Source organism: Takifugu flavidus, chromosome 20 (assembly GCF_003711565.1).
Source record: "Takifugu flavidus isolate HTHZ2018 chromosome 20, ASM371156v2, whole genome shotgun sequence".
In the NCBI taxonomy this organism is placed as follows: Eukaryota; Metazoa; Chordata; class Actinopteri; order Tetraodontiformes; family Tetraodontidae; genus Takifugu; species Takifugu flavidus.
This window is the reverse complement of record NC_079539.1, coordinates 5347676-5371485: the sequence shown is the minus strand read 5'-3', so window position 1 is coordinate 5371485 and position 23810 is coordinate 5347676. Positions and strand designations below refer to the sequence as shown.

The 23810-nt window shown below is 46.6% G+C and overlaps 2 protein-coding genes across 4 annotated transcripts; both read left to right on the top strand.

Annotated features, from left to right (window-relative positions):
* The first annotated feature begins 42 nt into the window (after nucleotides 1-42).
* On the top strand, nucleotides 43-10114 carry ark2n (arkadia (rnf111) N-terminal like PKA signaling regulator 2n). 3 transcript variants are annotated; one of them, XR_008947638.1, is made up of 4 exons: nucleotides 43-271; nucleotides 1006-1899; nucleotides 9277-9846; nucleotides 9937-10114. XR_008947638.1 is itself a non-coding variant. In XM_057018740.1 (4 exons), exons 2-4 carry the CDS (start codon nucleotides 1080-1082, stop codon nucleotides 3890-3892), a joined length of 906 nt encoding a protein of 301 aa, XP_056874720.1. In that variant the 5' UTR covers nucleotides 43-271; nucleotides 1006-1079; the 3' UTR covers nucleotides 3893-4389. The 3 variants fall into 3 exon arrangements, 2 of the variants coding, with proteins under 2 accessions (XP_056874720.1, XP_056874719.1); XM_057018740.1 differs by lacking the exons at nucleotides 9277-9846; nucleotides 9937-10114 and adding exons at nucleotides 3674-3755; nucleotides 3889-4389; XM_057018739.1 differs by lacking the exons at nucleotides 9277-9846; nucleotides 9937-10114 and adding an exon at nucleotides 7162-9149.
* Nucleotides 10115-13009: 2895 nt separating this feature from the next.
* On the top strand, nucleotides 13010-23790 carry ark2ca (arkadia (RNF111) C-terminal like ring finger ubiquitin ligase 2Ca). The gene is made up of 8 exons (XM_057018741.1): nucleotides 13010-13191; nucleotides 17818-18118; nucleotides 18485-18700; nucleotides 18786-18915; nucleotides 19184-19288; nucleotides 19393-19488; nucleotides 19568-19671; nucleotides 20197-23790. The coding sequence occupies exons 1-8, from the start codon at nucleotides 13131-13133 to the stop codon at nucleotides 20312-20314; spliced, it is 1131 nt and encodes a 376-aa protein (XP_056874721.1). The 5' UTR covers nucleotides 13010-13130; the 3' UTR covers nucleotides 20315-23790.
* Nucleotides 23791-23810: the final 20 nt, after the last annotated feature.

Sequence of the window (23810 nt, the reverse complement as noted above, 5' to 3'; positions counted from 1 at the left end):
GATGCCGGAAGTTGCGCATGTATCTTTGTGAGAGGCTGACGGAGACATTTTAAACTAGACACACAGCTGGTGGCTAACGGCTAACGTAGCGCTGGCGGAGCTGCGAGCGCACTGCGCCAAAAAACACATTCAAATCTCTGAATGTTGTCGAGAAGTGTTTGATTTGTGTGCTGCGTCTGCATCGTGACTCGCATTTTCCCGTTCGCACTTCGGTTGACCTAAAATGTTTATCGAATGACGCTGGGAAGAGAAAAATATAACTGAAGCAACGGTGAGTCCCAACTGAAATTAGCGCAGCCCATTTTACTTGCTAAGTTGGCTATCGTTTTGCCTGAGATAAGATTATCAGATCGCTGTTGCTATCCTGCGCCATTCGTCTCAGGAATAGTTCATATGCTTCCATTTATAGATATTGCAAGGCAGCTGTCCTGCAACCGGGATATTTTTCCATGACTCGCCTTCTCGCCAAGTTTGTAGAGTGTAAGGTTATGCCCGAGGTTAGCATTGTTGCGTAGCTAAAAGTAGTGTCTGTAAACGAGCCACCGTACTCACGAATGTTCGCCTCTTTAAAGTATTCCATTCGTGGCTCCTATTACACACTGGAAGTATGACTTTGTCATACCCAGACTATATAAAAATTAAAGTGCATTGAAAATTAAATCCTATTTTGCCGCTGGCAGTCGCGAGTTTCAAGCGTCTGTAACTTGGGAGCAAATGGAGCATGATTTCTGCAAGCACCTAATGCACCGTTGTGTTGTGTGTTCAGCAGTCCTGTTTGTTGCACAGGAGCCACTGAGTCCAGCACGTTAAAGCACTTTCTGTTTAATAAATATAGAACGAGGGAGGGAGACTCACAACGAAAAAGGGGCTTTGTCTTTGCTAGTTCATATTTCATTCTGTCTCATGCTGGGATTGTCGGACAATTTCCAGGGCTTTTTTTTTTTTTTTTTTTTTTAAAGCTTCTTGCTCAGTTTCCACCTCTAAATTGTAATTACATGTTTTCAGTTTCAGTAAGCGAGCTCCGATCCAGGCACATTGGTCCATACTTGTTGGACCTTTGGGCTCTGGGCTCAACTGAAATGAAGATGGCTGATTCAGAGAAGGCACAGGAAATTGTTGATGCCGAGTGCCTTGACGAAGCCCCGTTAGCCACCTCATCCACCCCGGGGGAACAGGATGACCACACTAAAACTGAGACGACCACCACGACCAGCTCACCCCAAAGGGAAAAAGAGGCGGACATAGAGGGCGAGCAGAGCCTTCTTTCTATGCCCTGCTTAATGAAAGAGCTCCGCGGAGACTCTGCAGAGTCGCAGCATGCTTCTGTAGGGAGCGAGAAGCCTGCATCACGTCATGCCTATGAAAGTGACTCTTCAAACCCCTGCATGCTCTCTCCATCATCCAGTGGCCATCTCGCAGACTCGGACACGTTGTCATCTGGAGACGAACGTGCTGCTCCTCGCGCAGGTGAAGAAGAAGAAGAAGAAGGCCGCATGGAAGCTGAAAATGATGCCGGTCCAACCACAGAAAAACAAGCATCTTCAGCTGCAGCAGGGGGACGGAAGTCTCGAAGGTCACACTCGGAGAGTGAAATGCCCCCTAATGCAATGGCTGCAAAGAAAAACCGCTGTCAGCCCGCCGTCGTAGCGGCGGGAGCACACGAAAAACAAACCAACGGCAAGTTATTAAAGGTCAAAGGTCACCGGAGCCAGAAACACAAGGAGCGAATGCGTTTGCTGAGGCAAAAGCGGGAGGCAGCAGCACGGAAGAAGTATAACCTGTTGCAGGACAGCAGCACTAGTGACAGTGAGCTCACGTGCGACTCCAGCACCAGCTCTTCTGAGGACGAAGACGATGACACTTCAGGCGGGAGCAAGACAATCAAGACGGACATTTCAGGTAATGGCCAATGTACACTACACATGCTTGTAACACGGTAATACCACTGTCCACCCTCTAGTTGTAACCACTTCCCATATCATTGACAACAATGATATGTGGTAACAAGAACTTTTAGGTTATTTGATAGTATTAGATACAATCACAGAGCTTATTTACGTGGACTAAATTATTAGATAACTCGAATCAAATCTTTATTTAGGACATAAAGAGGGAACATAGAATTAGGCCATACTATGTCTGTGTGATACCAGCGTGGAACTGGTATTTCTATATTTGTGTTTGGTTATTTTCTATCATTTCCATCATTTATTGGCATTTACATACTCTCTAGTTAGATGGGTCCATGCCCATTCAGATAGTAATTCAGCACCGTGTTGTCTCATCTGCATGCTGTGAGCATCTCGAGGGCAGCCGTTCTAGTCATGATGTGATATAATCGGATTTGCAGTGGTGTCCCATATCATATGTTCTACATTTTAACAAGAGAGCTGTTTGGCTTCGTTCACACTGCAGGCAGAAGTGGTGCACATCAGCTTTTTGGGTCCATGTGAGACCCAGGTCTGGTCTTTTTCTTTCTTTTACATCTTTTCTCAGATGCAGGTTCTGCTTGGTTACAGGTCTTTGTTTGTGACCTGTCTAAACAGTGAAAAACTATTACTAGCAATTATGATTGGATAACTGTAGCTTTGGACCATTTACATGGCCATTTAAGCAACATAAACTGGAGAGGGAGAGAAAACAAACATGGCGACCAGCAGCAAAAATGGCGGAAACGAGCAGCATTTTCGTAGTCATGGCGACACTCATTTCATGCTCAAGGAATGAAGGATACGAGTGTCCTGCATCCCCTCGAAGGCAGAAAATACGGGAAGTGGCAAAGTATTCAAGGAACTGTTGTGGAAACTGGCCGCGATGGACTTGCAGGAACCTTTGAACAGATGTGTTGCCGTTAGAAACCGCTCAGACCGGCCTGCTACAGCGTCTGAAGACAGAACCACGGGGACGGTTGTGATGACATGTCCATATTTTGATACTTCGGAGGAACTTCCACCAGAGTTCCAGGGCCGGAGGCAGTGACAGGCTTGGCACGGATTCTTTGTCTTTCCACCTCCTGAGCACTGGCCAAACTGGTTCCAAACAGGTTCCACGCAGCCACCAGCTTCAAGTATCAGTCGACTGAAGAGGAGTCCCAGAGCTTTTTGACATGGTTCTTCACCCAATGTCCAAGCTCAAAGCTGGTGTTTGAGAAACTGCAAAGGGCGATGCTACGGTGGGACCCGTGACCAGCTTCAGAACAGACTGAAAAAGGTATAAAAGGACTTCAGAGACCAGAGAAGAGAACAGGGACAATCCCACGTTTCGACCTGTTGGACTCGGGGGACAGGCGCGCTGATGCACTGAACTTGTCCACAACAGCCACAGACGTGCTGCTCTCACATACAGACGAGTCCACTGTTCAAACAGCAGCAAATGATACTGGTAAGTTTTGTTTCTCAAACCCTTTCAGAGCTCACAAACAGTCAACTTTGCAGATTAAAGAGAGATACACACATTTACTAATACCCGGGTTAGCTCGCAGTATGCTAGCAATCAGCTAACAGTAACATTTTTGTCACATGAGTATTGTCTCAAATAATGTTTTCTGGGTGGCTTCATAAAAGCAGGAACTGAACTGAGTAGCTGACTTGTGCATGCAACAGTAGATGGGTAGATAACCATGTTAGGGAGAACACGTGAAGTTATAGCACAGATTCTTGGTTGTTCTTTCCAGAGTTGTTGCCCAGATTGCGAGTTACCACGGCTGTTCACCTGCAGCTCCACCACCTCTTCCTCTTCTCATCAGGCCTGATCAGGTATTTGTTCAGAGGGCCCCGTGCACGTACACACCATGCAGATTATTGTTTATAGTGCCCGCATCACCAAGTTTAGCATTGTTGTGTAATGTGGACGTGTCTCCTAACTGTTTCATTGTTTTGCTTTACACAGGTAAAAGAAGGTGGGATTGTACCACTGACGTGATAAATATCTTGAGAGATCAGAGGAGAGGTTTTTGGGGCAGACCAGGAGGGACCGGGACCTCAAAGCTGCTTTGCTCCAAGACGTCCAGAGGATGGATGAAACAGGAAGCACATTTGTGGGTCTGAAGGGGCGCCGTCCTTTCTGGGATGGGGGATGTTACAGAAATGAAGATGGAAAGATTTGACTCCCCACCTTTTTATGCAGACAGCAACAGCACCTAGATTTTTTTCTCCTTTTGTTAACATCTTAAAAGCATTTTTTTTACATTTAGCCCATTTGTGTGAATAAACACATGTGAAATGTTCAAATGTCCATATTTTCTTATGCCTCACATGAATACATACATACTGCTCTGACCCCTCTGTACAAACTGTCTTTGTATGATGTGTCTACATATAAAATATATATTTATTTATGCTCATCACAAATGCCACAGAGGGAAGAGATGAGAATAAAAGGTTGGTCTCAGTGTGTTTGTTGAAACCCTCACCGTACATGTGGTAGAAGCTGCTGCTGCCATCCAGTAGGCACAGTCTGCATTGTTCAGGTGGTTCAGTGAAGCTGCTCTGATGTCTGTCTGCAGTCACATGGACGTTGCCTGTGCAGGCGGCTCAGTGTGCGTCTGCTCGTCAGGGAGCTCAGCCATGAAATTATCTCCATGTTCTTCACAAATGCTGTGCAGTGCACGGCAGGCCCGTCATATTTGTTGCTGGTCTCCAGTTTAGTCTTTTGTCTTTCAGAGACGTCCTTGTTCCTTTCAGTCTCCTGAAAGACGGGTTACCAGATGGTGCACGCCTCACCGACAGTTGTAAATGTGCTGCTCCGGAGACGGTTTGCCCGTGTCAGCAGGCTTCACGAGCCACTGCTGCAGATGTGCACCGATGAGGTCATGTCCAACGTCACGGCCAGAGATTGACACTTGGTAAACGCCCCATAGGATGTCCACCGGGGTTTTTTTTAAAGAGAGTTTCTCCTGAGTTGGTTGTTGGGCCTCTGCAGGATCGTCAGATTATGGCGTCACCAGGTCCTAGTTAGTCCAGAGCCTCTCCTGTATACCGGCCCGGCAAGGGTGACCCGAGCCAGAGCGAGCTCTGGGCTGTAGACATCCCATAAGCTTCCATGCATATTCTAACTATATAAACATTCCGTAAATCTTTGCGCTGTCAAAATGCTTGAGGTGACAGATTTGGTTTAAAATGGGGGCGTTGGAAACGGACCTTGAAGGCTGTAACCCAGGTCGATTCTGTGACCTACCAGGTCACCTGGGATGTCTTCCTGGTAGGAAAGAAAACCTGCTGGATTGTTGCCCTTGTCGGACTGAATTGAAAAACTGTCTCTAAAGACACAGCGAACACCTGCGAAGCTACAGCCACACTGGAAGATAATCGATGTAAGACCAGTCAGTTGGTTAGTGCGCTATCAAGCACACAGGAGCGCGCTCGTAGGATCACATGATCGTGTTTTAGACTAACATAATGTTGGTCTGACTTGGCTCCACTTGGCCTTTGACCTAAGGAAGAGAAGTGCTACTTGTACGAGGCACCAGGGTGGAACCAGTTAAGCACTGGCTTCAGCACCAAGCTAGCATCATGGTTATCTGGTGGGAAAGGTGTTGGTGTTATCAGCCACCACTAGTGTAGACAATAAAATCACTAGTAAAAGGAGTTTTTGCACTTCAAAAAGTCCGGACTTTCTTCACAGTCCCCCACATTGGACGGAGAACCTGTGGTTCCGTCTCACACAAAAGGACCAGTGTGAGTGTCCCGTTGAGGTCACTCTGACAAGAACACACCGGTTTGATTTCATCCTTTGAATGGAAGCTCACCCAGCACTGAGGTGGACGTTAAAGACCTTTTGTGTTGACAAAGTCCCTGTAGCTGTCACTAGGTGCCAGCACTGAGATGAGAGTCCCAATGATTATGGGATGTGGCTCTTTACCAATGAATCCCACACAGCTTCTAAAGATCATCACGACACCCTAAAGGTGTCCTGCTTCTCTCTGTAAGTCTCTCCTACCAACCTCAGGCAATGGGTTGCCATGGTGATGCGCATAAACCTTTTGGCATTCAGTGGTTGCCAAACACGGGTTTGGTGCATTAGCACCACCACGAGAGCAGAGGTTTGGGGAAAGAGTTCCGAAGACAAACCGAGTCACATGTTGTGTTTTTTTAAACAACAGATTATTCAAACACGTGTAAATCAGTAGTGTGAGAGTCTCACCTCTGCCCCCGTGTCCGAATAGTCAAAAATGTGAGTGACAACAATCTGATCTGAGCAGAAAAACATATCATTACTGAGCATGAAGACCTGCACTGTGAACGTAGCCTGACGGACTTGCTTTACCTATGCTGTGTAGTTAGACGGGTCTGGTCTGGCCTAGCAATGCAGTGTTGTCTGGGTCTGGTTTATGCTGCGGACCCCTACAGGGCAGCCATTCAAGCTGCGACGTGATATCATCTGATATGTGTTGCAGTCCCGTTTTGTGTCCTAAAACTTAACAAGTGAGCGCTTTGTGTCCTCGGCCTTTGGCCTAGTGTGAGACTGCTGCTTTAGTGTTCCTCTCGTCTGGGTCCGACTGTTTGACTTGCACATGGTACCGTTGAGTCGAGTAGGTGAGTAGGTGGTCGTCTTCTGCGTCAGGTTCTGTTGAAGATCTGAGCCAGATTTAGGTTTGGTGCTGGTCGAAATGCTTCGTTGAGTTTTTGACACCGCAGCATCTCGGTTTCACACACTGGCGCAGGCTGATCTTGTTACTCTTTTTTTTTACAATAAGAAACACAATCCTTCTGGGTTGTCGGGACTTTAGGCGACTGCGTCTCAAGGATTGTGCCAGTTCAGTCTGGAGTTACCTTTTAGTTCTGTGAGGTGTTTGTCTGATTTGTTTAGATTTGCAGAGAGCAGGAGAAGATAGATTATCTAAAACATATCTACGGAGCTGTTTATTGGCCTTATTATATGATTTTTGCAGCCAGTGGATCCTTAAATCCTCCCGAGTCAGTCCACTAACTCCTAAAGTTATCGTACTGCAGGGATTTTTAGTACACTCAGTGATTTTGACCATTTTTTACATCCTGTCTAAAGACTCGAGTGCTAGAACTGCATGATATAGTTCATCAGCATGAAAGAATTAATCTGCACGTAACCAGAATCAACCTCATTTTCTTTTTAATACAAAGTCCACCTCCGAAGCATGACAGTGCCACTGTGTTTTCTTATGGCTTGGCCTCAATGTCTTTAAAGCTGGCTTCAGACGTTCAGCGGAGAGATCCAGAGTGGGCGCCCACATTCACGGGCTGCTGGACAGCGGCACGTGGGACAGGAATGGCATCGGCAGCGTTCTGGAGGAGGCCATGACACGCTTTGCTGCGATGCAACGCCAGACCGAGGAGCGTTTCCGCGTCTGGATGGAGAGGCTGGCGCACCTCGACTCGGGCGACGACTCCTCCAAACGCTCGAGCGACGCTGTAGACGGACAGCAGCACCCCTCTCACGAGCCACGCCCGTCCCCCCCCAGCTCCTACCTGCCATCTTCAGAGTCTGCAGAGACGATGGCTGCCTATATGATGGCACAGGAGAGCAGCAGTCTCAACCCCACCCCCATCAACAACAACCTCCTACCTGAAGCCGTCACTCAGAATGGAAATCTAGCTGTTCCTGACCCCGAACTCCTGAATGTCTAGGTTACAATCGGACTTCCCTTTAACTGTTTCAATCCCACCACGGGAGAAGCGGCAGCCATGGCTGTCACGCCTCATGTTTCAGCGCCCTCGACGCGTCATTTAAACTGAACCCAGCGTCTCTAACGGCGCTGAATCACTGTGATATCTTCATTCACTCCTCTCCGGGTTCTGTAGCACCTGTGGTATTGTATCTCAATACAAAACCACAGGTTCTTTCTCTCCAAACACAGTCGTCGATGATTTTGATCTGATCAGTCTAGGGAATAGACTGTGCCATGTGAGGTGCTGCTGCTTGATAGCTTTTATCTTCTTATTGAAACTTGACGCCGAAAGACAGAGCATCATCTTGTTTTCTTTAGCAATGAGGGTCAACACTGCTGTATTCATATTTGGACTTGATGACCTTTTTGGTGGCATAGCTTTACTGAAGAGAAGAGATCTGCCTATAAATGTATGCATTCTACACATGGTTTTAAAAATGTTCTACAAACAAATGTCTTATTTTATCCCTTAAAATCATCGCTGATATTGCTGTTTTCTGCAGTGACGAATGAAGGAAAAATGACTTTTTTCTTTTAAGTTGCCTATTTATGTGCGCTAGATTCGGGCTCCTTTGTTGTGGCCTTAAGCTGCAGCTGCAATGGCCTCACGTTCTTCATCAGTCACCCAGTGAATCTTTTATTTTGCACTGATCTTCCCAGCAAGGCACCGTATTCAGCAGCTCCAGCACCAGTCTAACCAGTACATAGCGGTAGTCCAGCTGCAGTATGGTGCATGGTTAATGTTTACTAATACCCGGGTGACAAGTGGCCTTCTGTGGTTCAGATCCTGTGGTTTTGAGGTGTTCCGTCTTCCTCCACGCCTCCCCTCATGCTACTTGACAATGCTAGCCCACCTCCCAACACTAACACTCTGAATCTACGGCCTTCTCATATTTCTAGTTAGGATATTAAATGTTCCATTTTCTGTGTGTAGATGTAGTCATATGACTGTCCCCCTCACATATCCGGTTTGCATGTGATTATATTTGTATATAGAAAGAAATGTGCGAGACCACATTAGTTTTCACCAGCAGCAGCATGCGTGCGGGGTGTAGCATCGCTCATGCTGGTCAACGGTGATTGATGAAACATTTGAATATTTAGTTGCTTTGTCTCTGCCTACTTGATTTGGTTTAGATGGTTTGCATCTTGTTCTAATGGCCTGATTAGGTACAAACACAATAAAGGGAGGATGGAGCGTACAGTCTAAACATGGAACAACCCCGAGGACAGTCCATTGTTTACCAAAGAGGCTATCCTGGTTTACACTCATTTTGTACCCATGAAGTTGGCCTTAATATCAGGAAGTGCTTAGGTTAATCTTCCCTGGTCCCTTCCAGGCTAGAACAATGCTAATCTTTCCCACTCTTCCACATTGCTAATCCTTCGTCCTTTAGGTTTTGTTCCCGCGCCATTTCCGACTCTTTTGTATTGACTGTAACCTTGTGTAGTTTTTATGTGAATGGCTATTTTAAAAGCAATAAATGAAGACCATCAAAAGTCTAAATTGTGTAGCTCTTCTGCTGAGAAGCTGGCGTTGAGCGTGTTGCCGTGCGGCGGCGTCCGAATCCCTCACGCCTTCCTCTTCTTCAGGCTTGATTTGAATAATGAAGTGTTCTCTTTGTTCTCTGCAGACGGGCCTCCAGTAGTGTGTCACTATGATATTTCAGACACTGATTCAGACCAGGAGAGTATGAGTGTGGAGACAGTCCGGCCCACGGTGATAAAGCATGAGCTAAAAACGCACAGAGGCCAGGATTTGGCAGCTCACTCTGGGTGTATAAGAGCTGTGAGCTCCCTTTCAGGTCAGTTACAAACCCGGTAAACTGATAATTTCCACTGCTCCCAGTGAAGACAGGGCAATGAGAGGCGAGAGGGTCCTCACTGAGCACCATCCCCTCAGGGGAGAATGCTCCGTATACTTCTAGAATCTTCCTTTGTCGTGCTCAGCTCCACACTTTGTGTTGTCAGACCTCCCCGCAGCGCCGCCATCTTTCCATCACTGTTCTCGGCGGTCTCTCGGAAAGGCCCGATGCTCTAAGGGTCCCCTCTTCCTCTCGCCGTGTGACTCCCGCTCTCTCGTTTGTTTCAGGTCACGTGGAGGCGGCGCTGTCGCGCAAGGAAGGCGCTCATCTCAAGGGCCAGATCAACGTGGCGTCCTCCGACAGCGAGGTGGAAATAGTAGGCGTGCAAGAGAAAGCACGGTAAAAGACGGACGGGAGACCTCTTTCTTTTCACTGACGCCTTTTTTTGTCTTTTTTTTTTAAACAACTTCCCACTTTGTCCCTCTCCAGATGTGCCCATCCCAGTGGTGGGGTGATAAAGAGCCTCTCCTCATGGAAGGAGAATTCAGTGGAGCAGTTAAACAGCACAAATCAACCCCAGCTCTGGACTACTGTTGCCCCCCACCCCAACTGGGTCTCCCCGCCTGAAGTCGTGGACCTCACACTGGACGAGGACGCTGGACACAAATACCTACTTTAAAGGACTTGACACTGAAGACGTGGCGACTCTTCCTTCCTCTCACTCCTCACCCCTCTCGTCTCCATGTTAGAGCTGAAATAGCTGCAGTCTCCCCCTGCGACGGCTCACCCACTCTTCCTGCTCCAGAGAAGCTTTTTTGTTTGTTCCTTAACTGAATCATGTATGAAAGCCATTCTACTGAGGTGTTTTCCTAGTTTCTTTAGTTGTTATGGTGACACAGCACGTAAACTGAGTGTATGTGAGAGCGACGCACCTGTAAATGAAAGCAATACCGTACCTTTCTTTGATACCTCAGTTCCTCCTCCATCACAGATGTTGGCAGACATGTTTCTAGTGCGCTCGTTAATTTCAGTTTAGTTTCTGCTTACTAACAGGAGTTGAACTCGACTGCACACTCGCAGTTAACCACTGCAGACACACTGACACAGCGGGAGGGATGTGTGCGGTGGACACGTTTGAGCTGGATTCTACAGCGTCTGCAGGCGATGTGTTGGTCAGCAGATGTATGACCCTGCAAACACCTTTAAACCTCTGGAGAGCCCTTTATCACAACTGAGGGGGGTTTTCAGTACTGCTAAGCAACGAATGCCTTGAAATGTGCACTATTTTCTTTCAGAATAGTATAAAGCATATTCTTGTACCTTACAAAGCAGTGCGTTTTGCTGTTCCGGTAAATATTTTAATAATGATGTGAATTTAGTACCCACATCAAAGGAACCACATGTGAGTTTGTAGAAGAGTTTTACTGTATGAACTGTTTGTACCCTGATCCTCAGGAGCTGCTCACTCTCTTGCCCTCTGCTCTCGTCGTCTGCAGCCACACTGGTCATTTTCTTTATACATTTATGTTCCAACTTGACGCTGCGTAAACACTTGGATTGGTTTGTGATGCTTGAAAGGTGGAAGCAACTTTACCTCTGCTGGTCACAGAAGGGAAAAGGAAATATAAAATGAAACCAAAGTCTCCATAAAGTTTGTTATCTTCCATTCTTCTCTGAAATTTCTTTGCTGGGAAGTTGGGGTATTTCTTTGTGAAATGAACTCAAAAGGATTTTAATGTGAGGGTATTTTTATTTTCTTGTCTTTAGGCCAGTTCTTTTTCTCTTTTCTCACCCAGATTGCTGCTAGTTGCTGCATTCTTTTACCTGACCACTTCCGCTTGCAAAGATCAGCTTTGTGTTTATTATTAAAGGCTACAAACCCCCTTAGTAACAGCTGTTTGGTAGTAAAATAGGGCGACGATACTCAACAGTTGCACATAGCATGTTTGGTCACGCCTGCATCCTCAACTCCAATATTATTCTCATCAATAATTTAACCATGTTCTTCTGTTATTTTGTTTTAATTTACTGTCAGTATTTTGAATTAACAAAAAAAAAGTTTATTTTGTTGCTTTTACAAGTTCTTGAAATTCTATATGTAGAACAAAAAATATTTTAATTCTAAATAAATAGCATTATTTAATGAGTGCTCTTGTATTTGTTGGTTATTTTTTCCTCCTGGTATGTTTATATGCTGATTAAAAATAGCTCTACACAAGAGTGTGAAACAACAATAGAGGTAAAGCCTTTTTTTTCTGCAGCCAAACAGTCTAGACAACTGCCTCGCCGTGAACAATACAACTTCACCCACACTTGCAAACGTGCTGTGCCGGGTCAAAGGTCGCATGGTGACACCTGCCACTAGGGGGACATATGGAGTTCACACACAGAAGACAAAAGAGAGCGCGCAGCAATTCAGCCCGCAGAGGCCCTTCTATAAAATCAAAGCCCTTTAGCCAGCTCTTTTCACCCTGGGGCGGAACATCAGCTGTATGCTAATTTTTACTGGGCAGCAGTGCCCCAGAGAGCAGCGAGCACGCTGGCTCGCTCTCAAAAGCCGGAAATAGCTCCTCCTGCAGATGTCTTCTTATTGTTTGAGGATGGAGCTCAGGCCATGCTGCTCGAGTAGAAGTATCGGCTCTTATTCGAGCCAGTATAAGATATGCAGAGTTCATTAACGAGTCCCGGGTTTTGCATAATCTCCGAATGACACCTTTTATCTTCTGTATTTCATGTTTGACCTAGTAGGTTCAACTGGAGTCTCAGTATTTCTTTAACAGACAAACGATTGGACCCGTCTGGTCATGAGAATTTACAAAATATGAAATGTAGGTTCAGGCAGGCGTGTCTGTGTTAAAAACATAGATAGGAAAAGCATGAAATCTGTCTTGAATTAAGATTTTTTTTTAATGAGGATGAAGTGATTGAGCCCTGATGGCAAATCAGTGGTGAAAGGCTCTTTGTGCAGCACTGCAGGCTTAAAGCATTAAAGATGGTGGGAAACACAGGACAGGGACATATGGGACTAAGAGTTTTGTGACCCCCTCAGGCCTGCCCATGCCCATCTGTTCTCCCCCCTTCGTGCTTAGAAAGATTTTCAGAACAGGCCGTGCTTGGTGTGAACTGCTCTCAGAATGTTCCTCTGCAACTCGAAATGGACACACTGTCCTGCTGCTGTGTTCCTGTCTTGTACTAAAATAAAAAGATGAGTCAGCTCAATCTCAACTTCATATTGACCCTATTTTTTAAGGTTTATTTTGAGGAAAAATGTCATACAGACGAGCCATGTCAAAGACCTACCTGAAAATAGTGATCAATTCCAAGAAACTGCTCTAAATGTACTATCCCTGTCCTCCAAAGATACTTCTTACCTTCAATTACATGTTTTCCGCTTTCACCAAAGTAATCTCTCAACATAAAATCTTTAATATTGTGACTTTTATTTACTCTCCCCATCCCCTTCGCATCCTAAATAAACAGTAAAGCTCGATGGCCCCGCCCATGTCTCACCTCATTGGTGGACTACCAAAGAGCCCTGAGTCAGGGGCTCCGCTGATTGGTCGCTTCGTTTCGTGTGCGTAGTCAGCGCAGTCTGTTCATTTGAATATGCCCAGAACTGGAGAGGATCATTTCCATGGACCATCTGTCTCTCTGGCTACCCACACAACAAAGACGGACCCAGGATGGTGTTAGTACACGTTGGATATCTGGTTCTCCCCGTCTTCGGCTCAGTTAGAAACAGAGGTATGGCTGTCTCCACCTAATAATCTCCCCTAACCAATTTCCCTCATTAATGTTCCGTTCTAACGACGTAAACAGAGCAGACACCTGCTAGCAAGAACGCTGCTCGCAGCTTTATCGCGACAGTCGAAATTAGCCTTTTTGCTCGGAGCGCAGCGGCGTCATTTCGCCCAACGAGCAGGGAAACGTGTTCGGCTCGACTGAAGTCACTGATCCCACTAAAGCCACACGTGTCGGGGCATTTCGGGGCCCGTTCCCCGCTTCCAATGACCGCAGCTGTCAAGCGGCAGCCCCGTTTTCGCCCCTTCTTTATCCTCAGCTGTGCTCGGCGTTCGGCGCTAGCGTGCTCCGCTTGATCCCTGACTGTGGTGTTTACGTGCGCTTGCAGCATTTCATTTTTTATTATTATTGGGGGGGTTTTTTGTTTCCCGGCGAAGGCATCAGCAGCTAATGCTACTGAATAACACCCCGGTCATTTTTAATAGCTCGTCTTTAGCAAACCCTGTCAGGCAGATGAGCAGCGATGACATGACGAGGGACGTTTGCTCCTTTGTGTACCGCTGGCATCGAGTTTGCTGATCCCGAATGGGGCTCTGGCAGGCTTCTAAATAGGCTTTAAAATGGTGGAATTCGTGTCCCCAAACCTAAAAGGACACCGTCCAAAATAAATAAAATCAGCTCGATTGCATAAATCTCAACGCAATAATAACGTCACCATCCAATGCAGTAGGCTGTCTGTGTTGATTATGTAATAATAATAATAATAATAGTTGTAGGGGTTGTAGTGATTTGACTTGCATTGTTAAAAGTACATGCAGTAGCACCAATGATTTCATTGTGCTTTTATTTGTGTTCTTTTTCCTGTTCCATAGTATGGAGGCTGGCTCTACATTCCGCATTTCTCAGACCTTTGTCCCCCTCCATTGTGTAGCTAACGATCATCTGCTGCTGTCTGCCGTAGCCTCTGCCTGTTCTCTGCATCTAGCTGTATTGTGAACCCCTTCTTCCTCATTTCCTCTTTCCATCTGAAGACGACATTGGCATTAAAAACCGAGTTCCCACTCATACCGTATCCTTCTGTGTAACAGACTAAAGAATAACACCTTCTGTAGAGAAGTTTGTCTTTATTTAAACTGTCATGTTGCTCTTCAGTGAATAACCCATTGTAGCATTAGACTTTACTACAGACTGTCATTGTGATTCTCCCATTCAGTGTGACTAGACTACATTCTGCTGTAAATTTCTGTAAAGTGGATACATTTTGACCCCCTCCCTCCTCCCCCCCACGTCCAGATTCGATTACAGCCAGGCTTGATCGAACAAACTAAAAAAAAAGAAAAGAATTGTCTCCATTCCCTGTGTGCAAAGGTGCATTTCACCAGCTTTTGTCGCCGACGATGCACCTGCATCCGCAGTAATTCGGCCCACTAATTTGCCGACGGACCGCAGGCGTCGGCGGTAGCAACCACGGCGGTTTGTGTGATGTTATTTCCACCTTTTCCAGCCCGCTGCACCTGTTAAAGGGCTGTCCAGACGGCCGCTCATAATCCCATCCATGTGTGAAAGCCTTTGTTCCTGCCAGCCAAATTGATTTTGTCAGTCACAAACTGGCAAGCTCGTGTCTATTTTTTATTTTTTTTTGGCGGAGGGGGGCAGTTAAAAAGAAAAATCCCCATTTCCACTGTCATCCACAGCCCCCCCCCCCCCCCCCCCCCCCCCCCCCCTTCTCAAGTCTCCTCAGACGCCTCCAGAATGCTATCCATTTTACAGGAATGTGTATATCCTGCACTGGTGTAGAGCTCCTTTTTAGACTGAAAATGTCTTTTTATTCTTTGGTTGTGGTTTTTCTACCTCATGTTCTTGTATTAGAACCTAATGCATGGTCATTTTATACTTTTTTTTCACATTAAACAGCAGATTCCAATGTAAACTATGTGTAGAGTTGTCCCTGCTGTACTGAAATGTGCTGTAAGCATACACATCTACTCATTGGATGCTGCTTCTGTTCTGTTAACCCTACAGAGAGCATGGTCAGGCCTTGCCTTCGGGATTATTTGCATGGTATATCTCTGGTTACATAAAGACTATTACTCTTATTATTACTATTATCGCACAGTGCCACACCTACTACTAATTTTCCAATAAAGACTCTAGTTTTCTTTCTAACCTTCAGTGTGCTTTTTGCTGATTTTTCCATGTGTCCCCCCCTCCCCCAACCGTGCTGTCACAGAGATGGTGCCCCCCCCCCTCACTTTTATGTGCTCCCATTCCTCAGCTGTCATTAGGAGTTTCTCCAAGTTGATGCTCTGCTTACTTTTGGTGTCAAATGAAACCCATGTCTAACCATTCCTAAGAGGAAAGTTCATTTATAGTATCAAGCAAACAAACGCTTAATGTGATATTTCTGTATATTACTGTCAACGTGATGGGTTGACTGGTTTTCTGTAAACACCTAAACATGCAGGCTGAGGAACAATATTTTGAATGGACATTATATAAACGACTGGTGCAGGCGGCGTGGGGGTGAATCGGATGTGTGATATCACTCAGCCTTGCTTCAGTGTGTTTATCATTGTGCACAGTCAACAGTTTTAAAATAACGCTTCAAGGGAGGACGATTCCATTAACACCACGGTGGTTTTCAGGGACGATCGAGCGCGTCCCTTCCACTTCCTCCCTCCCATCTTATCTCCTCTATCTGAAAAGTGTTTCTGCTCGGGTTGACCTCGGGTGACCATGACAGTTGGTCACGTGACTGCAGTTAAGGTCTCGGCGCCAGTAATTCCTCAACAGGAAATTAGATTTTTTTATTATTATTATTATTTTTAATAGCCAATTTAAACAAAATAGCGCAACGGTCACATCAGGCTGGGGGGAAAAAAGCAAAGCTCGCAAAGGTCAGGCTACTTCCTGGATGAAACACCCACCAAAACTGATAGTTTCCAATTTACTCTTAAAATATTCATTTAAGCACATATTCAGCCCATGCGCTGGGATGCTTTGGTCATTCGCTGATCGATCTGTTAAATTTTAGCTTTCAATCTACTGAAAGTCTCGCTGTTCCCTTCCCAGCAGCCGAGTCCTGCATCTGTTCCCAGAAATACTCCGGGTTATTTCTGTGCGTGCACGAGGTGCGTGTGTCCGGAGACTCTGCAACTTTCCCCACAAGTAGCAGCGACAGACTTGAGCAGCTGCGCTGGAGACGCTTTTTCCGCCTTTGCTCTGATAAATCTGCGTCCTCGCCTCTCCCGCGTTGCTCACCGGGGGGGTGCAGAGAACACCTGAAGTGCACGCTCATCGGTGCACGCTCATCGGTGGCGATGAAGGCCGGAGCAGCAGGCAGGAAACAGGATTATCTTTTGAGAGGGGGGGGGGGGTTGGTTGTGGAACTGCAGTGGTGGGAGCTGGAGGGGGGTGTGGGGGGGGGGCAGAGGCAGGTTCCATGTCAGGCTGCAGCAGTTGCTGCTGGGCAGGGCTGCCACTCACGCAGGGACACCATGCCGCAGCCGCACCGTGGGGGAGGGGCTGCCTGTGCAGGAGCCCGTGTGTGTGTGTGTGTGTGTGTGTGTGTGTGTGTGCGTGTGTGTGTGTGTGTGTGTTGCACCAATGAGGCATTTTCTGAAAGCCAGAGACACAACCAGTCTGAGGTCCCGCTGGCAGCGCTGCAATATGTCAAATATTAATGTCAGAGGTTCACGCTGTGAGAGAGCTCGCAGACAAATAATCCGATATTCCCCCGAAGCTTCGCGTGGCGCCCGTCTTAGCCCGCCACCAAAGTGATTTGCAGCTCTTCTTTTTCCCTGACCCAAACCACCAGGCTGACATTTCTGCTCTAATTCCTCAGCCAAATGATATTTCCCCGAAGCCTTTCAGGGTTCAGCGCCTCCGCGCACCCGCAGGCTGAACAACAGACGTGGAAATATGAACAATAACTGAAAGAAAGGTCTGACATTTGGGGCAAACAGATGAGAAGATCAATACCCCCGTCAATAACGTGATGCCGAGGGAAAAAAAGAAAAAAGCCTGCAGATTCCCAGAATGTCAGACTCAAATAAAACACGGTGTCCAAGCCCCGACTGGAAAAGGCTTCTTCTTGCCCTCCTTTTTGTGGATTCACTGTGATTCATGTTGATTGTTGTGTGCAACACCAGGTTGCTACAGTGGGACGTGTTCCTCTACCACCCATATTAAAGGGAACGGAGGCCGATCATCACTGGTTGTTGCTATGGAAGGCTTTAAAAAGTGCAGTTGGCTATTTGTCAGTTTAGAGCTTATTAAATGGAGGAGACCACACACACACACACACACACACACACAGACACAGACAAAGTGTTCAGCTTGGAAACACACCAGGTTAGTAATGGAGCCCCGTCCTTCCTGCTGGCTGTACGATGAGTGTGGAGACAGGCCGCTGGGTGTAATCTCTGCATGGGTATAGCTGCCTCTCCCCGGGGGGTCCCTGTCCGTCCTCCATCTGCTGCCGTGTCTCTCTGTGTCCGCTTCCTCCCATCTTTACACTGTCTCCGTGCGAGTGATGGTGGGTGTTGTTTTCATCCCTCGCTCTGTGACTTCGTCTGGGTCTGCGGGTGTTTACAGGCTCGTTCTGACAGCTCACGTTATCTCCCGTAGGAGCACACTTCACTAGGCATCAGCACAGCCACGCTACCTCCTGCCGACACTTTCACCTGGGCTCCCCCCAGGCCCCCATCTCAGCAGAGTTCTCACTAGGACACGCAGGTCAGCCGCCTCAGACGGGCCTGGCCACGCATCTGCCCCCGGCGCACCATCCTCCCCTCACTGCCCTGCCTGCACCACCCCAGTTCCAGGATGTCCCGGGGCCTCCATTCCTACCTCAGGCCTTACACCAGCAATACCTCATCCAGCAGCAGCTCCTCGAAGCGCAGCACCGCAGGATTCTCCCGCATTCCAGGTACAGATACCCACCCAGGTACTGGACCGGAACGGCCCAAAAGTCTATGAATTGAATGGAATTGGATCAATGTAAAAAAAAAAAAAAAAAATCTATATCTATTTGCATATCAGGATGTCGTGAGTTCTCGCTAGTGTTTGTGGGTAATGTAGTTCTTTAATAAGGTTTCAGTTTTTCATGCCACAAGTTATAACCCCCCAAAAAATTAAGTCAAATGAAGTAATTAAATATCTATCGTGGTTTCTCAGGCACTCATATTTGATAAATGTGCTTAAAAATGTTGGACTGTGATAAATAGGATATTAGAATCGGTTATGATGAATGTGTAAATATTTAAATCATTATTCATTCTACTGTAATCGGCAGAAGAACCCAGGAGCGAATTCCCCTGAACCCCCACAGACTCCGCTCAGGCTACGAGTACTCTGCTCCCCTCCATGTTCCCCAGCCAATAACACAGCAGCAGCAGCAGCAGCAGCAGCCGCAGCCGCATCATCAACAGCAGCAGCAGCAGCAGCATCATCAACAGCAGCAGCAGCAGCAGCAGCAGCAGCAGCGGTATCTGGCCGAAGGCACCGACTGGTGAGTCGCCATCAGATACGGGACCCAAGGATGCGTCCCTCTGCCATCTGTTGGTTGGTTTAGTCGCCTGTCTGTCTGCCTACAGGGATCTGAGCGTTGATGCGGGCCTCCCCCACCACCAGTACCAGCTCCAGCAGCTTCCACAGCACTATCAGCACTACTTGGCCTCCCCTCGGATGCACCACTTCCCCAGAAACACATCCTCAGCACAAGTGGTGTGTTGGACATTCAGTCCATTATTCATGCTAGTCAAACATATGATCTGTGGCAGCAGCATTTTCAGATCTAGAGGGATCATGAACAGGATCTTTATGTGCTTTATGGGTATAAACAGAGACTGACTTGGCTTCCAGTTTCCTAAAAAAACCCTATGATAAAAATAGGCTTGATTATGAGTCACATTTACAGACTCATTCTAACAAAGCATCAGCGTCAGGAGGTGCACCATTGCTGAAATATGATAAAGATGGGGTTTTTTTCCAGGTGGTGCATGAAATCAGAAACTACCCCTATCCCCAGTTGCACCTGTTGGCCCTCCAAAGTTTGAATCCTTCAAGGCACGCAACAGCGGTGCGAGAAAGCTATGAGGTAATTTTCCCTTTTACATGGACTTTTCACCTATTAAGCAGCGGAATCAACAAGAAGGTTTGTTTAAAAAATGTCTCCCCCATCTGTCCACTTGTGTGGATCAGGAGCTGCTGCAGTTGGAGGACAGACTGGGGAGTGTGAGCAGAGGAGCTGTTCAAACCACCATAGAGAGATTCACCTTTCCTCACAAGTACAAGAAGGTAGGGCAAAATACCACACAGGAGCCGTCCCGAGTGAGGGCTTTTCTGACCCGGGCTGTGCAATTTGTCCTGCGAGCAGAGAAAGCCCATGCAGATGAAGATCGGGGAGGAGGAGGAGGAAACGGATGTAGACGAGAAATGCACCATCTGCTTGTCCATGCTGGAGGACGGAGAAGACGTCAGGTCAGAAATGCTCCTCCAACCCTGTCACTCCACCCTCAAATATCAAAATTAGGGTGCAGCTTCGTCACTGCCGTCTCAGCAACCAGTGCTAACATAATCAAGCTTTAGCCCTAATGTCTGGCAGACGTGAGACTTGTCTCAAAGTGTGAGTGGGTATTTTCTTGAGCAGAGCTAAGCTAGCTGTCTCTGACTTTGTGTTAAAAGCTCGGCTAAGGCCCTGTTAGCATTGAGCATTTTATCATCTGCCAGAGGCCAAATTTGTAAATGATTCCAAAGACGTGCGTGCGCGGCAGTTGGGGGGTGAATTTTGCTGTGGCGGTTTGTGCCTGGGGATGAAGGAAGAGGGTCAGTTTACAGCATCCAGCTGTCTGACAGCCACTCTGGCTTGATGACTCAACAGAAGTTGTATCTGCATGCCACAGTGAACCAAATTAACTCCCAGCTGGCGTCAGAGGTTCTTCAAGACCACTTAACCACCCGCAGGAAGAGAGCCAACACTGACTCCGTGTCTCTCTGTCCCCCCAGGAGATTACCCTGCATGCACCTCTTCCACCAGGGCTGCGTGGACCAGTGGCTGGCCACCAGCAGGAAGTGTCCGATCTGTCGGGTTGACATCGAAACGCAGCTGAACCCCGACAGCTGATGAGATTTAAACCCCTCACCTCCCACCCCCGTCCTTCTTGTCAATCACCTCGGTGTGGTTCCTGCTTTACTCCACCCCCTCCCCTCTGATCCCCACAGCCGTTGGGTGCTTTGCCAAATGTCTCCAGACTTCATGTGACATCGCCACCCTACTGACTCACGCTTAACTGAGCCAAGCCAGGATAAGTAACTGCATGGGAGACCACAAGGAGCTCTCTCTATATAGAAGCACATCCCTCTGGAGTCCAAAACACACAAACACACACATGAACTCATGTACACAGGGTTTACCTGTAGCTTGCTGGCTGTAAGTGGGGTGTCGTCGCTGTTGTGGTGTTGTACTGTAGGTAGCACTGGAATCTGTAGCATGTCCTCAAAGCCATGACCTAATCTCCTGACAAACGCATACCCCCACGATAAGCTTGCTACCTTCTCTCTCTCTCTCTCTCTCTCTCTCTCTCGCTCTTTCGCTCTCTCTTTCTACACACACACACACACACAAAAGCACATGTTTATATGTCTCTTCAATCAAAATGAATATTCAAAGCTAAAAATGCTCTGATGCCATGTTTACCTAAAGATCATTTGTATGTTAGCGTAGCAGTAACCAACAAGTGATATCTGGTGCGCCGTTGCCTTCGCGCGGGCTGGGGGTGGGTGGGGGGGGGCGCTAGCTGAGTGTTTCAATTCTGTCATGCAGCTTTGACATGTTGCAATATATGGTTGTACATTTGACCTTGGCTTGGTGTCATGTGAGATGGCGTCATGTGAGTAGGTATCTTTAGCCGCCACAGAAGCCCAGTGTTTCTGAACTGTCCCGTGTTTGAAAAGTCTGATTTAGGTAGAAAGTGCGTGTTTCTTTTACCAAAATTGCATTTTGTTATGGTGTAGCTTAAGCCTGACACACAGGCCCGTATGTGTGTGTGTTTGTGTATGAGAGTGTGTATGCTTGGCGCACATGTAAGCGTGTTTGGAGCAACACTTCGAGGTCAACTTGCAGTAGGATGAAGGCGGCATGAGTGCTTATACAACGGAGCCAAAAAAAACAGGGTTGAGGAAAGGAAACGAGGGTGTACTGCAGAGCAGACTGATGTAGGAGGAGCTGCCTCTGTACCTGTACCCTCATCTGGCTCAGGGCCCAGAGCAGAACAGCTTGTACTAAAAATGCATGCTTCCTCGGCGATGCGGGCTGCGAGCTTCGGATTTTCAGCTTGTCAAGGTACGCAGATGGCTGTGCATGACTGCGATTATCTGAGCTGGGACTCTCTTCCCAACCCAGGCTATAAATAAATATGAATATACGTAAGAAAGGGGGGAAAAGGAGCACAGCGTCAGTGGCTGCAACCCCTGACTCGTAGCGCGTGTTCGTCCCTCCCTGCTTTGGTGTAACGACGATACCCTCTGATGTTTACCTTATTGCCTAACGAACAAGCACACGTGATGATGAGGAATCTGTTCTTTTGCCCCTCGGTACTGCGTCTTAGGTAGAGATTCATTCTGCTGCTGTGTTTTTGGCAGCCAGGGGAGCTTGCGTGTTGAGTTCGTGTATTTGTGTGACAGACTTCCCCTCATGGTTGCTATGCTGGTTGCTATGCTGTATTGCTAGAACATGTAGAACGTGGTGGTGCGACGGAGGCAGGCTCGCTCTGGCAGTGCACACACACACACACCGAAAGGGAGAACATTTGGGCCGTTAGAACAAACCCACCCCCCTTTTCATGCTGGCTGGGGAAGGTGTGGATTTGTCACTTGTGTGCTGAGGATGCCTTCAGGACCCTCGCTGTCTCATGCACTGTGATTGTAAAGGATAACCGTGGCCCAGATGACCCCCCCCACCCCCGCCCCCGCCCCGTGCACTGCCAGTGTCGACGCCGTCTCCTGCAGTAGTGGCGTCATCTGTGATGAAGTTTCCATAGTTTACACAGGGTGTTGTCAGTTGAGATGCCTTAAGTATTTAACAATCATAATTTATTACTAACTGTAGATATCGTGAGTATGTAATTTTAATTTTATATAGTCTTCTTTTTGGAGGGGGGGTGACTGAATCATAATTTATTTATTTAGAAATAACACAAAAACGCTATTAAAAAAACCTTTACCTCATTTTTTGCATCGTTTTCTGTGGGAATGCTTTGCATGCAGTTGTAATTGTTTCGGAACACTAAAGTTAAGGGAAAAGGTGAACCCGGCTGTTAGACTGTGTGATGTTTACTGTCTGTAGGCCCACCGAGCCTGCTTTCATCTCTCTCCCTCTCCTACTATCTCTCTCTCTCTCTCTCTCTCCTTCCTCCATGTGGTGCTGTGGATCTTGGTTACATTCCATTCAATGCAATCTGCCCCCCCCCCTTCATGCTGTGAAGTAGTACACAAACTGCAATGAAGTGATTTTTTTTTTTCCTTGTGTGAATTTTAATTATTAGTTGGTTTTTTTTGCACTGACTTGTTTATAAAAGGGAACCCTCTCACTGGCAAAAAAAAACAAACAAAAAAAGATTTTATTATCACAAAACTCTTATTTTCATGCTCTTTCCACCTTGCACTATGGTCTTAATAACGGTCGTCTGTGAAGCGCGCTCATTTGCTGTCTTCTTTTTTCGGAATAAGTTTCAGACGGGAGCATAACAAGTGCCTCATGTTCAGTATTAGGGGATATTTCCATCAATAACAATCAGCCCATGAAGCCGCCATGCCTTATTGGTTGCATAATTAATTAAAAAAGGATGAAACAGCAAAGACGTGAACATTTGACTGGTGTCTACAAAAGCCATTTTTCTCCAAAAGAAAAACAAAAAAGTCAAGTCAAACTGCTCAAAATAGCTGTTGGGTCGTCACCACCGAGCATTAAAATGTAACAAGAGGCATGTGTCACTGTGTAGTTTTGTTTTTTTGTATTTATTTCCCTTCTCAGACTCTTTTCTTTCACCGTTTGAAAGGAAGTCAAGGATTTCAAAGCACAACCTTTTCTAAAAAAAAAAAAAAGCATGTTGTCTCAGGTTTCAGTGGTTCAGTAGTTTATGGTGAAAACATATAACTATAACAGAAAAAATATGACATTTTTGTTGCTGTTTGAAGCAAAGATGAGAAGGAAAATATCCCAAAAAGTGCCAGTGAAAGGGCTGCCGCCATCCTTGTATGAAAATCTGCTGTTTAGCCGTGACTGCGCAATGTTTTTCAATATAGGATATTTTATCTGAAAATAGAACTATTTATCATTAATATTAAAGCAATAGTGCATTAATGGTAATGCGTGTGTTGCTGAAGAAATGGATGAGCATATTATGGGTAAATGTTAGATTCACATGTGGTGGAATTTTGTACTTTATTTATTATTACTACTAATGATGATGATGATGACGACGACGTCAAGAGTTGCATTGCTAAACCCAAACTGTTCTGTTTTTTATTTTCATTTGATTTCATGGCTTGTATATTATCCTTTTGTATGTGCTCTTTTTGCAATAAATTTGATAAAAGTGACAAGTTTGGTGTTGCGTATT